Raw genomic sequence first — 20950 nt, forward strand, 5'->3', positions numbered from 1 at the left:
TCAGATAGATTTTTTTTAGACTTTTTTTAAAGTCCTTGCATGTGACTTTTAGTCCAAGATCAAGCAATTTATAAAGCTTTTGGGTTGGGTTCTTTTATTTAGAGTGTAAGAAAAGTTTAGGGCATTCTCACGCAATTCTAAGTTATGCATTTAGATTTTTATTACATGGCTAGATAAATCTTAGATAAAGTTTTTCAACAAGTGCTAAAACAAGATTTTAGGAATTGGCAGCTACAAGATCTTTATATTTTTTTATTCAAATATGTGTTTGTTAGTTTTAGTGAGTCTTTTGAGTGTATTTAAGTGAGATTTTTAGGTGTAGTTTTTTACAAAGATTTTATACATGTTTTTAGAGTTTGGTTTCATGATTTTTAGAGTAGTGTACAAAAATTTAAGGGTCCTTTTTAAAAACTTTTTGTTGGTTTATGCTTATAAGGAATTTTTAAAAGTTTGAAAGATTTTCTTTATATATTTATCTCTTGTATCATCTTATAGTTTATTTTAGTGCCCTAGAGTATATATAGCTATTTGATGTCTCATATTTAATCATCTCTTTTTGATTAAAAAACTTTTACTTGAATGGAGAACAATATCTAATATATAGTGAGTGTATAAGAGACTATAAAGTGTTATAAAGAGTGATTTTAAAATCCTTGAGTGTCTAGCAAGAATAAAACCTTGTGATTGAGCTCTCCAACCTCTAGACTAACATCATAGTATATACTTAGCTTTCACATTTGGCACATTTTAGAAGTTTAATGTCTATTCATATGCATTGTTCAAGTGTTGTTACTATATAAACTCCTCTTAGGACACACATAGAGGAATTCTCAAGGCTTATATGCTACCTTAACTACTAGACAATGTTGTTGGTAAATGAGTCTTTATCATTTATAATAGATTCCAAGGAGGAGCACAATTAAAACATTACACCAATGGTGGTAATTATTCATATTCTTTATGGAGCAATGGATCTTCTAAAGTTCTATCTTGGATTAAGTATTTTGGCTTGCAATCACATTAATCAATTTCAAACTTACTTAAGATACAGCAAGATCATTGAAGATGCTTTGTCCCAAGAATTATTCTTGAGATCCTTGAAAACAAGAGTGGTATATTAGACATCTTTCTTGTTTCCAAATGAATCTTGTCTACAATGATTGACAAGTTCGTCAAACAATTTAGAATGGAGAAAATTGATTAACAACTCTACATATAAATTGTTTTAATTTTGGCAAATGCTGCAAAAGAAACACCTCAGCAATGATTCAAAGCTTGTTTTAAGCTTTGACACCTTTCTAGGCTTTTTGGAGGCCTCTCCCAAGGTCCTTAACAGTCATATGAAGTAGTCAAATGAGACACATATATCAAATGTAGATATATGTATATCACTACATACAAGGTGGCAATAGTGGCAAATTCATTCCTACAGTAACTCAATTTTCCCTTCTAGCACTTAAAGGTGATACTAACCCACTGAAACCACAAGATCCAGCTGAAGCATCACTCAACACAATTGTGGCCTCTTTCACAGATATCACTATAAAAGCTCTCAACCTCATGACACGAACAGAGTTCACTCGAGGCTATAGCAATCCACCTTAATGCATTAAAATGACATCCAACTTTAGAGGGTGACATAGCCAGCTTCACTAGCATCTTTGGGCCTCCTTCAAAACACTTTTTGCCCACCTTAGTATATTATAGCACAATGATATTAAACAGCTTTTAGCATCACTACCAACTTTTCTAATATTGAGTTCTTTTCTCTTTTCTTTATTTCTTTACTTTCACTCTTTGATAAATGGATTGTCCATCTCATTTTGCATAGCAAGGAATTGTAATGGATATATCCAAAATGGATTCCCTTCTAACTCGATTTCTACTTGCCTTTCAAGACTTATATCCTTGCAGTGGCAAACTCAAGCTTGGATTTCAATCTTGAGGTGGCATCAATTTCAATCATCTGGAAGGTCATTCTTTCCCTCCTATAGTTTTTAGACTCTTCTTTACATCAAATTAATCCACACCTCATCACCATCACTCTAGTCTACTCATAGCCACTATTTAGTCCATTTTCCATTTGCTACAGCTTTATCCATCACTTGCTATATTTGTCTAAATCACTTATCTTACCATAAACACCTCCATTTTGGGACATTTTTACATAACATTATCTACTATACTCATATGTAGTAGATACAATAAGAAGCAACCCTCCTGACCCATGTAACTCAAGGTATGGAATGAACTTAATCGATAAAACACACTCTTGGCAAATACTAGACACTAAAAGTTAATTTTGACTAGCCAAAAGTCCTTAACTGTAGTACGAAGCTAAACATAGGCAAACAGTATTTCCTAAACTCATATAGATACAATAAGATACAATGATCTAAAATTGCCACTAGTTGCAAACATTTTCTTTTGCAATGATTGCTATATAAGCTACTAATGATCATCCACATATTGCAAGATTCCTTCCATTACCAGTCTATTCAAGTTTGCTAACCATTCCACCCATCATTTGTCACTATGATTGCAATCTTTCTGTTCCACCATATATCCCAAACTAAGCAACACATTCATTTCTCTTCCACTTTCTTTGGAACTTTGGTAGCAAACTTAAATTGTGTTTGAGGAACTTTTGAGAGGTTTGGAGACTTTAGAGGCTAGAGTCTAGGTTATTGCTTTGTTTCCTCTTGGATTCTTACTCCTTTTTCTGTGTTTTTCTTAATTATTCATTATTTTTTCTTCTTTCCACAATTTTTCTTAGGTTGAGTTCTTAGTTCTATAATCAAAATTTCCCTATGTGGTTTCTTGATCCTAGAACACTAAAACTTCTTTTCCCACTTTTATTTTCTTTGTTTTATCTTTGGTTTTCTTTCTTATATAGTTGATAGAAGATATTACATTAGAGCTTTCAACAGCAATTTAGTTGTGAGTTTTTGCATGTGATAGAGTCTGATATGATTCCCTGTGGTCACCTATTAGGATATGCATATCCTTTAAACAAGATTCTCTAAAATATTCCACTATTAAAATTGTCTGAGGGCATTAAAAAAATTTTGGGAGAGGGGGTATATACCCCTTTCTCCCCCATTACTAAGTTTAGAGGAAGTTCATTTAAAGATATGGTTGAGCTTTATTTTCAAAGCATGAGAAAGTGTTCTCTCCACCGTTGAAAGGTCTCAACAATGATACAAATAGTCTTGAACTATTAGTAAAATGATGAGAATAGACATTATATTAGTATATGTAGCGCACGTGGTTTTGACCTTTTATCCTATGGTGATTTACCATAGGATAACACCACGAAGCGGAACCTAAACCCTCTTTGTGCCACGTGACAGATGCCACGTGTCACATGCCACGTGTCCATGCCACGTGTCCACAGGAACCCGAGGTTCAGGGCCTTGGGCCACTGAACGAAGGAACGGTGCCAAACTCCCAAGCGTGACACCAAGGAGTGATGGAACCGGACCACGGAGCAACTCCCGAGCATATAGCCCAAGGAACAAAGGGACAGAGGCCCGGAGCGACTTGGAACAGTCCTAGAGCAACTAACATCCCAATGCCAGGACCAGCACGCAAAACGGAGCCAAACGGAGTCTGGCGCTATTTCGGCATACCGGTGGCCTAACGTGAGAGTATGGGTACTCCACCAGCTAGCATGGTATGGAACTTGGGCTTAGACCCAAGCCGGACGCAGAACAAGGACAGGCACGCAAGCGGGAGCTAGACTATGCCTCAGGTTGGTCGGCCATGCTCGACCTACCCACTATCCCTACTATACATTTGGAACCCCCCATAGCCCCCCCCCTTGAGGAACACACGCTTTGGGCTTTCACCCCAAGCCTCCCTTAGTATTAGGAGTTAGTCTCTGGGACAAGCTCGAAACTTACTAAATATGGAATGTCCCTAGATTGCGAATTTGGACATGGGACAAACACCATTGTGTTCAGGACGATCTCTACATTCCGTAGATATGCCAAATGAGCAAATCTGGACACTTTCCATAAATAACATTTGGGACCAAAATGAGACTAACACAAAAGGCATGATAGCGAGGGTGTTTGGCAGACACGGTAAGCTATCATCTAGCGAATATTGAGGGACCAAGCTCAATATCGCGGGGGTTCCCAACACTAGCAAGTGCAAGTCAACGAATGAGTTTCTTTAACCAGGTCAAGTATGCTTGACTAATAGCACTTAGGAATTCCGTCCTTATGCCCATCTGGTCAAGTGCACACGCGAGGACCAGTTTCTCAACTAGCTTAGGCAGAGACTAATAACGGGTCCAGCAATACCGACCTCCTGCCGTCGTGGCAGTAAGGTAAGAGTGTCCGTAAGGACTGGCCGACAGGTAACTTTCGATACCCAAAGTCACATTCGCGACACTCTCCCCCCCTTGGGAAAATCGACGTCCTCGTCGATGCATACTCGAGTCTAGAATACTGCCAAGGAAACAACTCCAGAAAAAGTTCACGGTACTCACACTATATGAGAAATGCACCAACTTAAATGAGTTAAGGGGCAACCTCTTTGTCTAACGCGGATGCGCTACCAGCTCAGACACCTTCCGGCCGTCGCCGACAAGGAAATGACCAACGGAGTCAGCCACCCTTGCTGCTCTGGGAGTCACCCAGCTTACAAAAGTGTGATATGCCCTGCCCGCAGGGACATAGAGAGAGAAGCCAGAGGCCCCAACCCTCCTGAGCAAAGAAACCAAACCCGTCGGTAAGGTTTAGATAGACTACTGTAAACAGGCAGTTAGAGTTGTTTACACGGTCACGCCCTTTCAACAAAATAAGGAACATCGACAGAGAAGCGGGTGATGTGACCAGTCGACAGTAGCTACCCCATGACTAGAGATTTCAACATGCACATGAAGTGTCGAAGCCAGTCTGTCTATACTGGCCCAAACTCAAATATCAATATATAGGGACTATATCAAAGTCATAAACAATGATATTTTAGTGATGTAATTATCAGTGAATAAAGCTTAGATGAGAACACAAATGTAGTCCAAATAAGTTATCATCCGATAAACTAGTATTATAGTATAGGAACCACCAAGATCATTATAATTGGTAAACATAGGAATCACCATCCAACAAAATTCAATAGCAAGTAGATCATGAAGGAAACTCAATGATGAAACTTAACTATCAAAAATGGCAGATAGTATGCCAAACAACTCACAAAACACAACTCAAAGAACACAAAGTATTATTGAGTAACAAGCACAATGCTCGCGAATGTTGCACCCGAAGGCCATAACATCCGAATCTATGAGAACTAACTCGAGCAATAATCAACAGATCAAAATGAATGTTGCAAAGCAAACAAACACTTGTTCATATCAACTATTGCACTAGCAAATCTGAATAGATCTCAATCAACAATACCAAGGAACCAGAGTTGCTCAAACAAGTGTTAGCAACATCTTACTGATGTCTCAAACCCAAGAGACCAATCCAGAGCAAACCACAAAGAACATGTGGTATTGCAAAAAGTCATAAACCATCAAAGAGAACAACTAACCATCATGAAAGATCATCAATCATCCCATCAATAAAGAGATGCATAATTGCCATTGAAGAAAGAATCCACCATCCGGAACAATGGCAAATCTTTTTAGATCAACGATAATCAAGCAAAAGCTTCGACAAGGATAATCAACTTTCCTAGATGATAGTCAATCATCACCAATGATTGCTAGATGCAAAAGCCAATTTCAACATCGAAGCTAATGAGCCAAAATGCCTTCCCCAACAACTTCTAACAAATGGAACAATGAGCATAAAACTCAAAGAACCAAAGCTCGAAGAAGCCTATAGCTAAGTCTTGCTTTAATAATGATCACGAGTCTCGCATGAACTAACGTCAATGCTAAAGAGAAATCATGGTATAACCCACGACATCCGCTTTAACACATCCATAAGCTATACTTCATAATGCAAAGCTAATGAAGAGCAGATTTGCATCACTCAAAAGCCAAGCACAATGGAGCTATGCTCAACAAATGATCATCTAATCGATCCTCCATGAATCCATCTATACCAAGACGTAGCTCACATCGTAACAAGCACAAGGGGAATCATCAATGATCAATATATTCGAATTCAAACCCAATAAGGATTCAAACTTTCCTATATTGATCACTAACTCTTTTTCTTGTAGAGTTAGCATAGTCCACGACTAAATCACTTTTCAAGGAAAAGCTAAAACTCAACCCTCTACTAAATAATCTCGTCTAGAAGACAACTAACTCAACTTGCCACTCAGTTTGTTTGAACGTCAACACAGTTGCTAACTAGCAAATGCATGAATGCCAATAACACAAAGCTAAAGCCAAATCACCAACACTTTTCATCAAGACTAATGAAACTCAATATCAATCCTTGGAAGGATATCTCATTTCACTCAGATCTCAATATCAACAATGTCAATGACAAAGCATCACTTCAATGCCATCAACACCAAAACAAAGCTAGAAGAAAGCATGAGTGAATCACCACTCAAAACTCTCCAGCAACCAAGCTAACCAAAGTCGAAGATACTTTAGTCAGTATCCGAGACCAATCCTCCAACAAAACTCAGTTACAGATAACACTTCATTAAAGAGTGATTCACCACGTCCAAGACTCAATGAAATCTAACACTACGGACGAAATGTAACCAAATGATATCAACAGAGGTAGAGTCGACATGCCAATATGAAAAACTTATGTAAGTCTAATGACACGATCCTCCGCAACACCATCCGGTAAAACAAGCCCATCACTGCTAAATCATCATCGAGCAAAGCAAGTATCAACAGTCTTTTTGACAAAGTCTACAAGTAATCACTAGTCGCAAAGCAACTAACAATCACACTTTAACTTGCCTTCACAAGACCCGAACACTAACTCTTGTCATCAAGTTATATACTTGTCCAACATGAACGTGATACCTCAGGTACAAGATAAAAGTTCATAGACAAGCACAAATTAAATGACCACTCGAATCCAACTCAACCGCAATAAGCTCACTAATGCATTTAGTCAATAGCTCTGAGCATGCCTTGAAGAGGCTAGCTATGTGATCAACAGTCAGTCGAAACTAAGGTGAAGACCATGAGATGGACTCATATCGGTACACAACCTCCTCATAGACAAAGCTATAGTATGGGTACCAACATCTCAACCTCAAACAACTAAGTTGGACATCACCATCCTCAGCCAAGGTGCAGGGCTACCAAGACTAAGTCAAGATCAGTGAGAGCTCACTACTCTCATAAAGTCTTAGCGAAATGCAAGGTGCAACCTGCCACCGAGCATAATGCTACAAAAGAAAGGCACAAGGGTCACCCTTCTTAGAAAAGCGCAACGGCCACTTTTCTATACTAACTCTAGACTCTATCCAACTCAATTGCTTTTAGCCTCAAAAGTCAGCATCCCTTTCGGGTCGCATCATACAAACTACTTACTAAGGTTTAAGCCAACTGAAGCCAACTCCAACCCCTTCACTAGTTTGTATTAGCTTACGAAAACAGAATGGTTTTCGGCAAAGTGATCAACAGATCAGCCATTGGAGAAGTCCAAGAAAATTTGTGGAAAATTTCCATCCTAGAGAAAGAATGACTCTCAGTCCCGGATTGCAAACTTTCAAGACTCAACCAACTTCCTCCTACAAACAACTTCACATAAGTTCACCTCAATACAGATTCTTATGATTCATAATATGCTTAAGCATCGAACATCTTTGCCCATATAACCGACATCCAACACTGACATCCGCAAAATGCAAAATGAACATCCAAGGCTTGATCACGAAGACCACATCTTCGGATATCCATATTGCACTAACACCCTTCTTCAATCACCTTCAAGATCCAATGTGAAGCCAAAACACTAACAAGAAAAATGACATAGAAAAATCAAGGTCCAAGGAAAATTCCTCATCACTTGAAATAACAATGCCACTTCCACTAACACAAGTGCTAGTGACGTCAATGCCCCAACTCCACATCTTCTCCATCCAACAATCTACTCCAAGTGCTAACGGATCAACCGACAAGGTATAGCAAATGAATGCTACAACCCTTTTCCAACACCTTAGTGGGCAAACTTAAGAAAACAAGGTACCAACTTAAGCTTAGCATAATGGACCACTATTGAGAATCCAGTCAAAGCTACTACAATGCTACTTCGTGTAAGTAAACTAGCTTCTCCATCAACCACTTTGGGGTTGATCATCATTTACCCAAGCAACTTCGTAAACGCATTACTCTTTATCACATGGATATGATATAAGCATCACAATGACTTGATCATCAATTGAGTAACGCAATGAGCAATGCCTATGTCATTACTTCAAACGTTTATGTGAGTATCAAATGCCAACTCGATTCGACAAAATGCAACATAAATGCCACACTCCACCAATAGAGGTTTACGACACCCAACACCACTAACTTTTGTTCACAACACGAACAAGCTCATGCCACTCTCTTTCCGACCAAACTCAACACTAATCCAACACCAAGCTACTCAAGAAGCAATAGCAAGGTTCCCCGGAAAAGAATTAAGCATTGCAACCCAAACGTGTACCCACTCGGATCATCGTTTTCATCTCTGCGTATGCAACAAGACTAGTTGCCCAATCTCATTGAATAGTACTCGCTGAGACTCATCCTTTGATACCAAATGTAGCGCACGTGGTTTTGACCCTTTATCCTATGGTGATTTACCATAGGATAACACCACGAAGCGGAACCTAAACCCTCTTTGTGACAGATGCCACGTGTCACATGCCACGTGTCCATGCCACGTGTCCACAGGAACCCGAGGTTCAGGGCCTTGGGCCACTGAACGAAGGAACGGTGCCAAACTCCCAAGCGTGACGCCAAGGAGTGATGGAACCGGACCACGGAGCAACTCCCGAGCATATAGCCCAAGGAACAAAGGGACAGAGGCCCGGAGCGACTTGGAACAGTCCTAGAGCAACTAACATCCCAATGCCAGGACCAGCACGCAAAACGGAGCCAAACGGAGTCTGGCGCTATTTCGGCATACCGGTGGCCTAACATGAGAGTATGGGTACTCCACCAGCTAGCATGGTATGGAACTTGGGCTTAGACCCAAGCCGGACGCAGAACAAGGACAGGCACGCAAGCAGGAGCTAGACTATGCCTCAGGTTGGTCGGCCATGCCCGACCTACCCACTATCCCTACTATACATTTGGAACCCCCCATAGCCCCCCCCCCTTTGAGGAACACACGCTTTGGGCTTTCACCCCAAGCCTCCCTTAGTATTAGGAGTTAGTCTCTGGGACAAGCTCGAAATTTACTAAATATGGAATGTCCCTAGATTGCGAATTTGGACATGGGACAAACACCATTGTGTTCAGGACGATCTCTACATTCCGTAGATATGCCAAATGAGCAAATCTGGACACTTTCCATAAATAGCATTTGGGACCAAAATGAGACTAACACAAAGGGCATGATAGCGAGGGTGTTTGGCAGACACGGTAAGCTATCATCTAGCGAATATTGAGGGACCAAGCTCAATATCGCGGGGGTTCCCAACACTAGCAAGTGCAAGTCAACGAATGAGTTTCTTTAACCAGGTCAAGTATGCTTGACTAATAGCACTTAGGAATTCCGTCCTTATGCCCATCTGGTCAAGTGCACACGCGAGGACCAGTTTCTCAACTAGCTTAGGCAGAGACTAATAACGGGTCCAGCAATACCGACCTCCTGCCGTCGTGGCAGTAAGGTAAGAGTGTCCGTAAGGACTGGCCGACAGGTAACTTTCGATACCCAAAGTCACATTCGCGACAGTATAAAAGGTTAATATCTTGGTGGCACTTTTGGATAGCAAAAATAGGAATTAGATATATAGAGTACTTGGACCAAAGTGCAAAGTTAGTGTGGCCTTGAGGCCATTTTTGGGTTGTAAGTTGCATAAAGGTTGTGATTGAGACTCCTTCAAGTGCAAAAGTGTAGTTAAGTGACTAAGTAGAATGAAAAATTTAAATAGAATCATATAGAATGCTTAACCATTACCAAACTATGTTAATTATATTAGTAAATAAATATATAATTAAGTTAATTCATTATTAAATGACTTTATATAATATAAATACTATCCACATAGAATATATGTATAAAGGTTAAGGATATTTAAGCAGTAGGAGTAGCAAAGTAGAGCTTTAAGGGTAGTGAGGAACTTCATACTCAAGAGTTTCTCAAGGGATAATGCAATCAACTATATTTTAGGGATTGTTATCATAGCCTAAAATTGTATTTTGTAACTCATTAAATTTTTTTTGTCAAGATCTATTTAGCTATAGAAATAAATATTTTTTCTTAAAATTACGTGAAGCTATAAATTTCTCTCACTTTAAATAAAAGATTGCAAGAGAAAAATGTTGTGAATTGCTTGATCTTGGGTAAAATAATATTTTCTAGTGAAATCACCAACTCCCAATAGTGGATATATACTTAAACTTAAGAACTTTCATCCTTCTTAATATCCATAAAAAGGTGAATATACCCCTTTCTTAAAATATCCCTTATTCCTCTAGAATATTCATGTAATAAAATATTTTAAGGAATTCACTACCTTTGGTATAACAATCTAGCACATTCAAATGTTAGTAAAACTATATTCATCTAGTGGTGATGTAAGTTTGGTAAATAACCTTATGGAAGGGTAAGGTGATTTAGATGATTTTGATCTTAAAAACTTTTCATTTATGAATGTTTTGCTTAATTTCCTGATAAGGAGGAAGAGCTATGTGTTGCATGTGTAGTGTTAAAGCTTTTTCTACATAAGGAAATATCATTAAGTCATAATAATTAAAATAAAACATTTCAAATGAAATCCATCTACTTAGAATCTCCAAGTAGCCAAAGGGAGGTGCTTTGCGTAGCCCCCACTGTGCGGCAATGAACCTAGTGGCACGTAAAATCAGAAGAATACTTTAGTAATCAACCATATTACAAAGAAATAATTTTAGCAAACATTTTAAAATTTAATAATAGACTATTAAATGGTGTGGGTGAAAGGTCAAGTGTTGCACTTCCAACAATTGTAACTATAAATGCATTTTATACTTCCTCCTCAACAAGAAGAGTTTAGCTCTTTTGGGTTCAATGTAAACTTCAATCTTGATTGTGAACTAATGCCACAAAGTTATATTTTATATTATTTTTAATAAGTTTTTTATTATTGGAGGATTTCTAGGTCCTACAAAAATTGAATATACTAAGGGTACATGGGCATTGAAGGAAGTGGGCTTTAACACTTTGTGGCAAGTTTGTATTAAGAATCCAAAGTTGATAAATGTGGCTACTTATGAGAATTTTACTTTCTCTATGTTTATTTTAATATTTGTGAGTAGAATGTAAGATGAATTAATTGGAAAAATGAGTTTTGGAATTAAAGCCACTAACTTTTGGTAGACTTATTTATATGTGGTTATATTGGGTTTTTTGGATAACAATTTATAATGTTATATAACAATATGAGTGATTCAAGAAATTCAATATCAAGAAAGTAAATATCTAGTAGATCTAAACACCTTTTATAAATAGCTAAAACAACCAAATTGACACCAATATATAATAGCAAGAGTGTCTAGTGGATATGATAAGCTATTATATAGTGATATTGAGGGACTAGTGCTCAATATATAAAAGATTTTATCAAGCTAATGCAAGACAAAACAAATAAGAACTAAAAATTTGGCTAGGTATACTCAATAAGAAATACATATGAGTTCTTATTATATGTTTATTTGGCTCAAATGTTAAATCTAATTTAGTAACATTTGAAAAAAAACAACTAACAAAAGGAATTGGCAATATTGATTTTTTGCCATTGTGGCAATAAAGATAGAATATTTGAAAGATTTAATATATGATACCTAGGGTCATATTTGCAATACTACAAAAGACTTAGTAAATTGTTTTTCCATTGTTATACTTTAATCATTTCCCAATACTATGCAATCCATTCAAAAAAAAGTTTTCAAAGATACATTTGAGACTGGAATTGGGGACCTAGAACTCACTCCAAACATTTCAAAACCAACATTTAGAATACAATATAATTAAAGCAGTTCTTTAATACTTTATAACTTTTATATAAATGTAGTGAGATATGCAATTCAATGCAGCCAAAATAACTAAATATGTGAGGGAGTTATATTGCAAAAAGTACTAATAACTTCTTTTTTTAAGTGCCGTTAAATACTATTGAGGACAAATCTATATATGTCTAAGAAACACAAAACAATTATGCAAAACTAAAGTGTTTGAGAAAATTTCTAGAGGTTAGAAATTTATTAAATATAGCTATCTAAGTTTGTTATTTCATACAACCTTCCAAGTCTATTTTACAATTACAAAATAGGAGTGATCACAATGATCTTGTAGAGAAAATATAAAAGGATCTAAATAATTATTTCTCTTAGGCAAAATGATCAATTTTTCCTAACAATACAACTTCAAATATCAAAGAAAGAGATGGTAGATCAACACAAATATATAGTTAGTCTAATTTGTTATTGTATGATATATATTTGTAATGCACATAGTTTTGACTCTATACCATATAGTAATTTACCATAAGATAACCATATAGCAGAATTTTAACCCTTGGACACATATGCCAAGGGTAATATGAGTTTTAGGGCCTTGGGCTACTAAAAAATTGAACATATAGTTGTAAGCTATAAATTTTTATTTTTCAATTTGCTAGCTTACTTTGTTTATTTGACCACCTTTGCCTTGACTTTAGTTAGGTTCTTTTGCTAAGGTTCATGTCTATCATACTAATTCCAACTTGATTCTACTTAGGTTCAACTATTTATTATATGAGCATGGGGGGTTAACCAACTCTTTACAGATTCCTAAAATTTCTTTTAATCCCCCTCCTTAAGTTAAATTGAACTTTAGGTTCATCTACAATCTTTGTAAGCACAAGCAACCAGGCACACTAAACCTCCAGATTCTTAACATCCTATAGTATAGTAAAACTTATTTATAAGACCTTTTAAATCCCAAGCGTTAGGTGCATTCTTTTAGTTTGGGAACCTAAAGGGAAACATTATGGTTTAATGACTTGATATAGATACCTTAACTCCCCACCTCTGTCCTAAATGGAAAGCCCAAACCTTTAAGAAAAAGCAAAGACTAATGAACCTCATGATACTCAAGTGGGACACCACTCTACCAGTGTTAGGAGCACTACAATTAGTTTGCTTTTCAGGAGTGGGAACTACTTTTGAGCACTTTCTTAAGAAGCCTCTTTAGCATTCCTTAAATCTATGCTTATTAACCCCTAATCCCAACCCTAACTTGATTTGGAAGCACTGCTGGAGAATTCCTTCAAGATTGCATCCTAACCTCACTATCCCTATTATACTTTTGGAACCCTTTACATGTTTAAGAGATGATTGCTTTGAGCTTTCACCCTATGATCTGTATTAATATTTAAACTTAGCCCCTGGACTTGGTTTTGGACTCAATCTTGAATTCGATCTCGGATCTCAAACTCAATCTCATCAAATGAACTCTTTATTATTTTGGTCTTGATTTTGGGGATCTTTTTAGCCTACAACACTTCAGTAAATTGGTGCCAAAAAGCAAAGGAATAAAAGCATATAAAAACTCATAAACATATAACTAAAGAGTAAAAAAAAAAGAGTATAGAGTGATATTGAAATAGTTCTAGAGCACATAACATCCTAACGTGAATACCTGTATGTAAACGGAGCTAAATAAAATCTAGGGTTATTTCAATATATCAATAGTCTAATGCAAGGATATGGGTAATCCATTAGCTAGTGTGTTATAAAGTTTGGGCTTACACCCAAGTCAAATGAAAAACAAAAAGAAACATACTCAATAAGGAAATAAATAATGCCCAACCTACCTTTTATCCCTACTATATATTTTATACCTTCTATCCCTACTATCTAAGGATACCTATAAGTTGTGTTATGTAATTGCACATACAATTAAGTAGTATTTTCCTTTTGAGCCTAATGTTTGTACATTTAGAGATTTTGCTAGATCATAAGATGGGCTATAAAGTACCTAAAAGAACTAATTTAACAAGCTATAAGTGTGGCAGTTACTTCTCATGTATGTAGTGTAATTGAAAATTATTTATTTTGATCATAAAATGTTATAAGTTTGACAACAAATGCTACTCTTCAGATTGTTACCTTGATAATAAAGAAGATCCCAAAGAGGTAAAAATGTTTTAAGATGTATATGTCATTGATTCATTATATTAAGGATTCTATGCCAAAATTATTAGCTAATAACAATCCAATATAATTGTATAATTTTAAAATATAAGATTACTATTAGATTAAAATTTAGACTATAATGTGCAAGTATATTTAAGAATACTCTAAGTTTTGATTAATAAAATTAATTACAGAATCTAAATATTTTTTCTATCAAATTTTATAAAAAAAATTTGAAATAATAATTAGATTTTAAGAATTTGACTCTATATGGTAGTAGATTTACTTTGTTTTAATATAGCACTAATAAAAGCTGAAATTTCCCTCTATGTACCTTCACGACTATATAGTGGTTAGTTCTTTTTTGATTCATCATCCCTCTCAGGGTATGTTATGCCTCTCCAAACAGTAGTTGATTGGTTAGTTCTTTTTTGATTCATCATCCCTCTCAGGATATGTTATGCCTCTCCAAACAGTAGTTGATTGATTGTAATGCCAAAAGTTTGCACCTCTAATTGCGTTTTTTGCTTAGATGAAATAAAATAATAAAGAATAAAATCTAAACATTAAAATCTTAAATGTTAATTAAAATAAAAAGATATTTTTATTTTTTAAATTATGTTTATTTAGGCTGAAAAGGACCAATAAGTAAATAATTTTAAATTTTATTTTATCTAAATTTAAAATATCTTGTTTAAAATAAGGTTGTAATTTAAGCTTAGAATTTTGCACTGGTGTTTTATTATATTACAACTTTCAGTGCAGGTAAAGGAAATTGAGTTGCTAACATAACTTAATTATCTTGGAGCTCTTTCGCCCCATGATGGAGATAAGTCTTGTTTTCTTGAGCTTACCATCTTTGAAAAAGAAGCTTTGGGAGTTTTTCTAGGACTTTTCCAACACCACCTCCATAATCCATCACGCTAATGCATGGGCTGTATTGCAAGGCTCTCCTCTGCAAGGCCAATGAGATGATCAACAGCAATGCTAAGATGGGCATTCTCAAGGACTACATGATGCCTTTGTATGTACTTGATGTATAATGTTAGTGTTATGCTTGCATAGCACCCACCCAAATTCAGGAGCTGCAAAAAAAAAGAATCTATTGCATGAGTGATCCGCTGGTGAATTGTCCGGTCAGCCAGCAGACCATGTATCTCCAGCAGCAACAAGCATGAATCCGGCAGCTGCACGAGAGCTTTGCCTCGATCTAGAGAAGTGCGTTCTTCTCATCAAATCCTCCACAACAATCGCCCAGGCCAAGTCCACTCACTTGCGAGTTCTTCCTTGTCTCAAACACTTTCCCGGCTCCCAGGTCTTCCTCTCCAATCTCCTCATACAAATGTACGGAAGATGTGGCAGCATCTCCGATGCTTGCTTGGTCTTTGAGGGAATCCAAGATAAGAATTCCTTCTCGTGGGATCTTTTACTCTCGGCATATGCCCAAAACGGGCATATTCAAAAGGCAAAGTACGTTTTTGATGAGATGCCACAAAGGTCCCCGGCATCATGGACGGCCATGTTGGTGTCATACGCACGGAGTGGCCACCTTGGTGATGCCGAGGATATGTACAAATACATGCCCTTTAAAGACATTGTGGCCAAAACCTCTATTCTTGTGGCATATGCCCAATTGGGGCATCTTGCTAAAGCGCTTAAAATCTTTAGCGAGATGCCTCGCGCTGATCAAATTTGCTGGAATGCAATGCTTTCGGCCCACACCCTAAACGGGAATCTCATGGACGCTAGAAGATTTTTTAAGTCAATGCCTGCAAGGAATCTATCATCGTGGACGACTATGCTCTTGGCATATTCTCAAGCTGGGCATCTGGTTGGCGCCAGTTACATATTTGATTCTATGCCCTACAGGGACATGGTGTGCTGGAACGCGATGTTCACGGCATTCTCCATCCACGGATGTCTGGAAGAGGCGCGAGGAATGTTTGAAGTGATGCCTGAGCGAGATCTTGTGTCGTTCAATGGGATGCTGTGTGGATTCGTCTACAATTTTGCCAGGGATTTGGAGCACGAGATGGTGGAGGAATCGAGAAAACTTTTTGATTCAATGCCGGAGCGTGATCTCGTGTCTTGGACGAACATGATCTGCCTGTATGGCCAGAGTGGAGATCTGGAAAAGGCGCAAGAAGTATTTAATTCCATGCCGGATTTTGACGTCGTTTCAAGGACAGCGCTTCTTGTCGCCTTTACCCAAAATGGCGATCTCGCTGCTGCTAGAAACGCATTCGACCAGATGCCGCAGCGGGATATCATCGCCTGGAATGCTATGCTTCTTGCAAATGCTCAGCATGGAAAGTTTGTGGAGGCTAGAGCCTTTTTCGCCGCCATGCCAGTGAGAGATCTTGTTTCGTGGAACACAATGCTCATTGCCTATGCCGAGCGCGGCGATTTGGAATCCGCTAAACTTTGCTTTGATTCTATGCCGGGAAGGGATCAAGTATCCTGGAATGCTCTAATTTCCGCGTATGCCGAAGCCGGCCATTTGTCACTGTCGACATTGATGTTTGATAGTGCGCCTTATCACGATCTAATCTCTTGGAATGCAAGGTTAACAGCATTCACGCACCATCTACAGTTTACGGAATCAGTTAAGATCTTTCACCAAATGCCAGACCGAAACATGGTGTCCTGGAATGCAATGCTCTTGGCATTTGCCAGAACTGGGCATGCGGTAAAGGCCTTAGCGTTTTTCCATGCCATGCCTGCTTGGGATGTTATTTCCTTCAACACCATATTGGACATGAATTGGAGTATGCAGCTCTTGGCTGCGATGCTTTTGGAGGGATTCTTTGCTGATGATGTGACGTTCACATCAGTTTTGTTGGGTTGTAGTCATCAAGGTGGAATAGTAAATGCAGGGTCAGTCTTTTTGTCTATGATAGTTGACCATGGACTTACTGTAAGGAGGGAACAATATGGATGTGTGGTTGATCTTCTTTGCAGAAGTGTTCATTTGTGTGGAGCTAAAGAAGTTCTACTTGCCATGCCATTTACACTAGACAGCTGTGATCGGGTCTGTATGCTGGAAGCATCAAACAATAAGATTTATTCTCCTTATTTCTCATTAAAAAGAAAAATCAGAAACAAGTACAATTAAATTAATAAACATAAAATTGAAGGTTTAAACCAGTTTATTATTTCTGGCTTTTATCAAACCTCAAAAATAGATAGTAAAATCCGTGTAGAGTTCTTTTCAAATTACAAACTTAAATTTATCTTGAATTTGATATTGTATGCATGTATGTACTGTGTAGAATTATTGTCTATAACCATTATCAAACCTCAAAAATATCATATTGAAGGAAGAAAATCCAAAGTTTTTGCATACAATTGATTTGAGAGAATTTAAATTTATAGCAGCTTTGAGAGAATTTAAGCAATTTGTACAATTATAATCTGGAAGAAGAGAAGGGAAAAAAATTGAGAAGCTATAAATTCACACATGATTAGGAAATGTTGATGATATATTCTTATTGATCAAGCTATAAAGAATGGCTAAGTCTCTCACAGATTGACTATTAGTTTTAAATTTAATATAGTTATATCTGACTACGGCATTAAAAGGCAAAAGTCAAATAATGATGCTTTCTAATTTTATTTTTTGCAAAATATATCAAATATAAAAAATTAATAGCCAAGAATATATTCACTAATGTATTAAGGTTATATTCTTGATTTTAAGGAGGTTGTCTTGGGATAATTATAACATGAAATAGTTAGCTGATAAAGAAATTAATAAGAGTTAAAGTTGGCTGGTGAATAAGAATTGAAGTTGGCTATTGAAGTGATCAATAGGAATTAAATCCTTGATATCTTTTATTGATTATTTACTAAAATACAAGTATATTTTAGATGGTAGTGAATATACCTAAAATATACTTGGTATTCTAACATCTAACGGTTTTATTCATTTAGATTAATCTTTATTTATAATTTATAAACATGTTTATAAATTATAAGCATTCTATAATATATTATAGTTTATTATAACATCTATGGTTGATATTAAATAATATTAATCTTATTTTACAAATTATAAATATATTTATAATTATAAAATTCCATTTGATCAATTAGATTAATAAGTAAGAATAATAGTACTATTAAAAAAGTCATTGTATGCAACATGCAGGAAATTATTTTAAAATTTTATAAAGAAAATAAGATATTATTGAAAGGATTATACCTGTACAATAATGATTGTTAGCAGAGGTATTTTTTATTTCAATATAATAAAACTACTAACATATAAAGGCCTCACACTTTATTTAATAAGTCAACTATAGTCAATATTTAAAACTTACCTAGTTATCCCCAAGAATGAGTTCTGATTATGCTTGTCTTGGTGTCATTTGTTTAATCTCAAATATATCTTTATGAATATCATTCATACATGTATCCTCTTTCCTTGATAACACATATTATGCCAATAAAAAACATTAGATGAATTATCACCCCTAATTGAAGTCATATGAGAGAAGGGAAATCTAATACATTGTAAATAAAAACAAAAGATTAAACATACAAGTTTTTACTTATACAGTTCAAGATGGGATATAATATACATATTGTTGTAGCTATAGCAATGAATATATGATTGCATGTTGGAGCATTATATATTTACACATATGTGGATTAATTTTTTTGTTTTGAGTTGTATGCAAAAATATTATACATACAATCACTTTTCGATTGCCATCTCTGCCAAGCATATGTGTAATATATAATGTTGTCTTTGCCACCAAATGTTTGTAATAAATTTGGTAGATATACATCCAACAAGTTTGAGTAAGTGAATATAACTTATTGTAAGCTGAGGTAAATATATTGGCCATGATCTTCTTAAAGTCAATGCTCAATGTTATATGGTGGATATTGTGCTGTGTTGAAAGCCTATTTGGAGAGCACTAGTCACCACTGTTGTCTTGACAAAGAGAATGCAATGCACAATATTCTTGATGGCAAACTCAAGAGTCTTTCAGTACATAGTACCAACCTCCACCACCCCAAAATCTTTATATATTCTTATAGACCTTTGTTTTGCCTTCTGTTACTGAGTAAAATTTGTTAGTCATCTGTCCTTCCACCACACTTCATATAGTGTTGAGTGGCTCCCATATGCATAGCACATAGAGGTGAAGGTCCTCAAACACCACCCACTATTGTGTGCTAAAATGAAATGCATCTATACCATTGCAAACCACATAAAGCAAAGCAACTACATAGGCAATCTGATTGCATCTTTGCTACTAGGATATGAAACATCATGATCCCAACCACATACACCTATATGAAATTTTTATATGTGTGCAGATGCCTTTCATGTTTGGATTGATGATTGAGTGGCTATATGAGTTGACCAAAAATTGGCCCCAAGAGCATGTGTGTGCTAACTTCACCCTCCCTCATACTTGTTGAAGTATGAATGCAAAACAAGCTGTACTTAGCCCCAAGCAGCTTTCATAGCTTGTCTCATTGACCCTCCAAAGTCTTGCATATTGTCATCTAACACCATCTGGCTACCAATAAACCGGCCATACACAAAGTAAAGAGGGGAAAGCCATCTTGTTCCTCTAAACATGGATGCAAAGCCTGTATATTAAGGCAAATTTATACACACTTGCAACACTCTAAATTTGAAAAAAATATATATTACATGCTCACCTAGCAAATATGAAAAACTATGTATTGCATGCTCACTTGGCAAGTTTTGAGGAGTTTGGGGTATCTAGAGCTGTGAATTGCATTTAGGAGTGGTTGAAGAGCCCATATGGCCTCATTATGGTAGTGGGCTCATTAAGCTTTATATTCATGCTCTATTACTTTGAGCAATTCCTATGGTATCGAATGCACTTTTTGTCACAATGGAAACATCCTCTTCACCCACTTTTGTGCCACATTAAATAGTTATGAAAAATATCAAAGTCCACCACTAAACTCCTGTGAGAGATTTGCTACTTGATTGTTATGCAAATTGATAACTCTATAAATTCCTCAACTTTTGTGTCCAAGGACAAAAGAATACCCTCCCAAATGTCTATATTGGGTAGTGTCCAAACCTACAATACAAAATACACACATTTCCCCACTATGGCATCTAGTCTTAAAAAGGTTGCTTTATTCTCCAATTATAGTAGAAGGTAATAGTGGCATAAGTGTGCATCCTCGCCTATATCCATAATGTATTTATGTGCAATCTTAATAGCCACTAAGGCCCCTAGCAAGTTTATCAAGTTTACATACATGCATGTTTGGCATCACAAAGTTGTAACCCTACACAGTATATCTGTGTGTTATTGATTAGCCGTAAAAAATCAATGTTATTATTTTCACATAGACAGAGGAAGTCTATCATATGGCCAATCTGTACCCTATCCTTTCATCCAATGCCACCACACTCTCTTCATCCTCTATTGAAACTGCCTCCTTTGTGGTTATAGCATTTATATTTACATCCGATATTGCATTAGTAACTACATCTATCTCCACGAGGACTTCGTTAAAAGTATGGGTTGAGAAGTGGGGCAACTTTGTAGTTGGCCCCAGTTGATGCAAGTTTAGAACTAACTTGGGTTCGTGTACCTCTAGAACCACCAAGTCTTAATGGTCATCAAATAGAATGACTACCTCTTGGCTTGGAGGATTATAAATTAAACAGCACCTTGCTGGCACGAT

General features: G+C 36.5%; 1 protein-coding gene across 1 annotated transcript in view; it reads left to right on the plus strand.

Annotated features, from left to right (window-relative positions):
- Positions 1-20950, plus strand: part of LOC112346894 (pentatricopeptide repeat-containing protein At4g02750-like) — a 29886-nt gene that overhangs the window by 1358 nt on the left and 7578 nt on the right. Inside the window, exons 4-5 of the mRNA XM_024676753.1 lie at positions 15399-17134; positions 17219-17292. Of these exons, the coding sequence (XP_024532521.1) occupies positions 15399-17134; positions 17219-17292 (1810 nt within the window). The remainder of the gene's footprint in view (positions 1-15398; positions 17135-17218; positions 17293-20950) is intronic.

Source organism: Selaginella moellendorffii, unplaced genomic scaffold, assembly GCF_000143415.4.
Source record: "Selaginella moellendorffii unplaced genomic scaffold, v1.0 SELMOscaffold_18, whole genome shotgun sequence".
Lineage (NCBI taxonomy): Eukaryota > Viridiplantae > Streptophyta > Lycopodiopsida > Selaginellales > Selaginellaceae > Selaginella > Selaginella moellendorffii.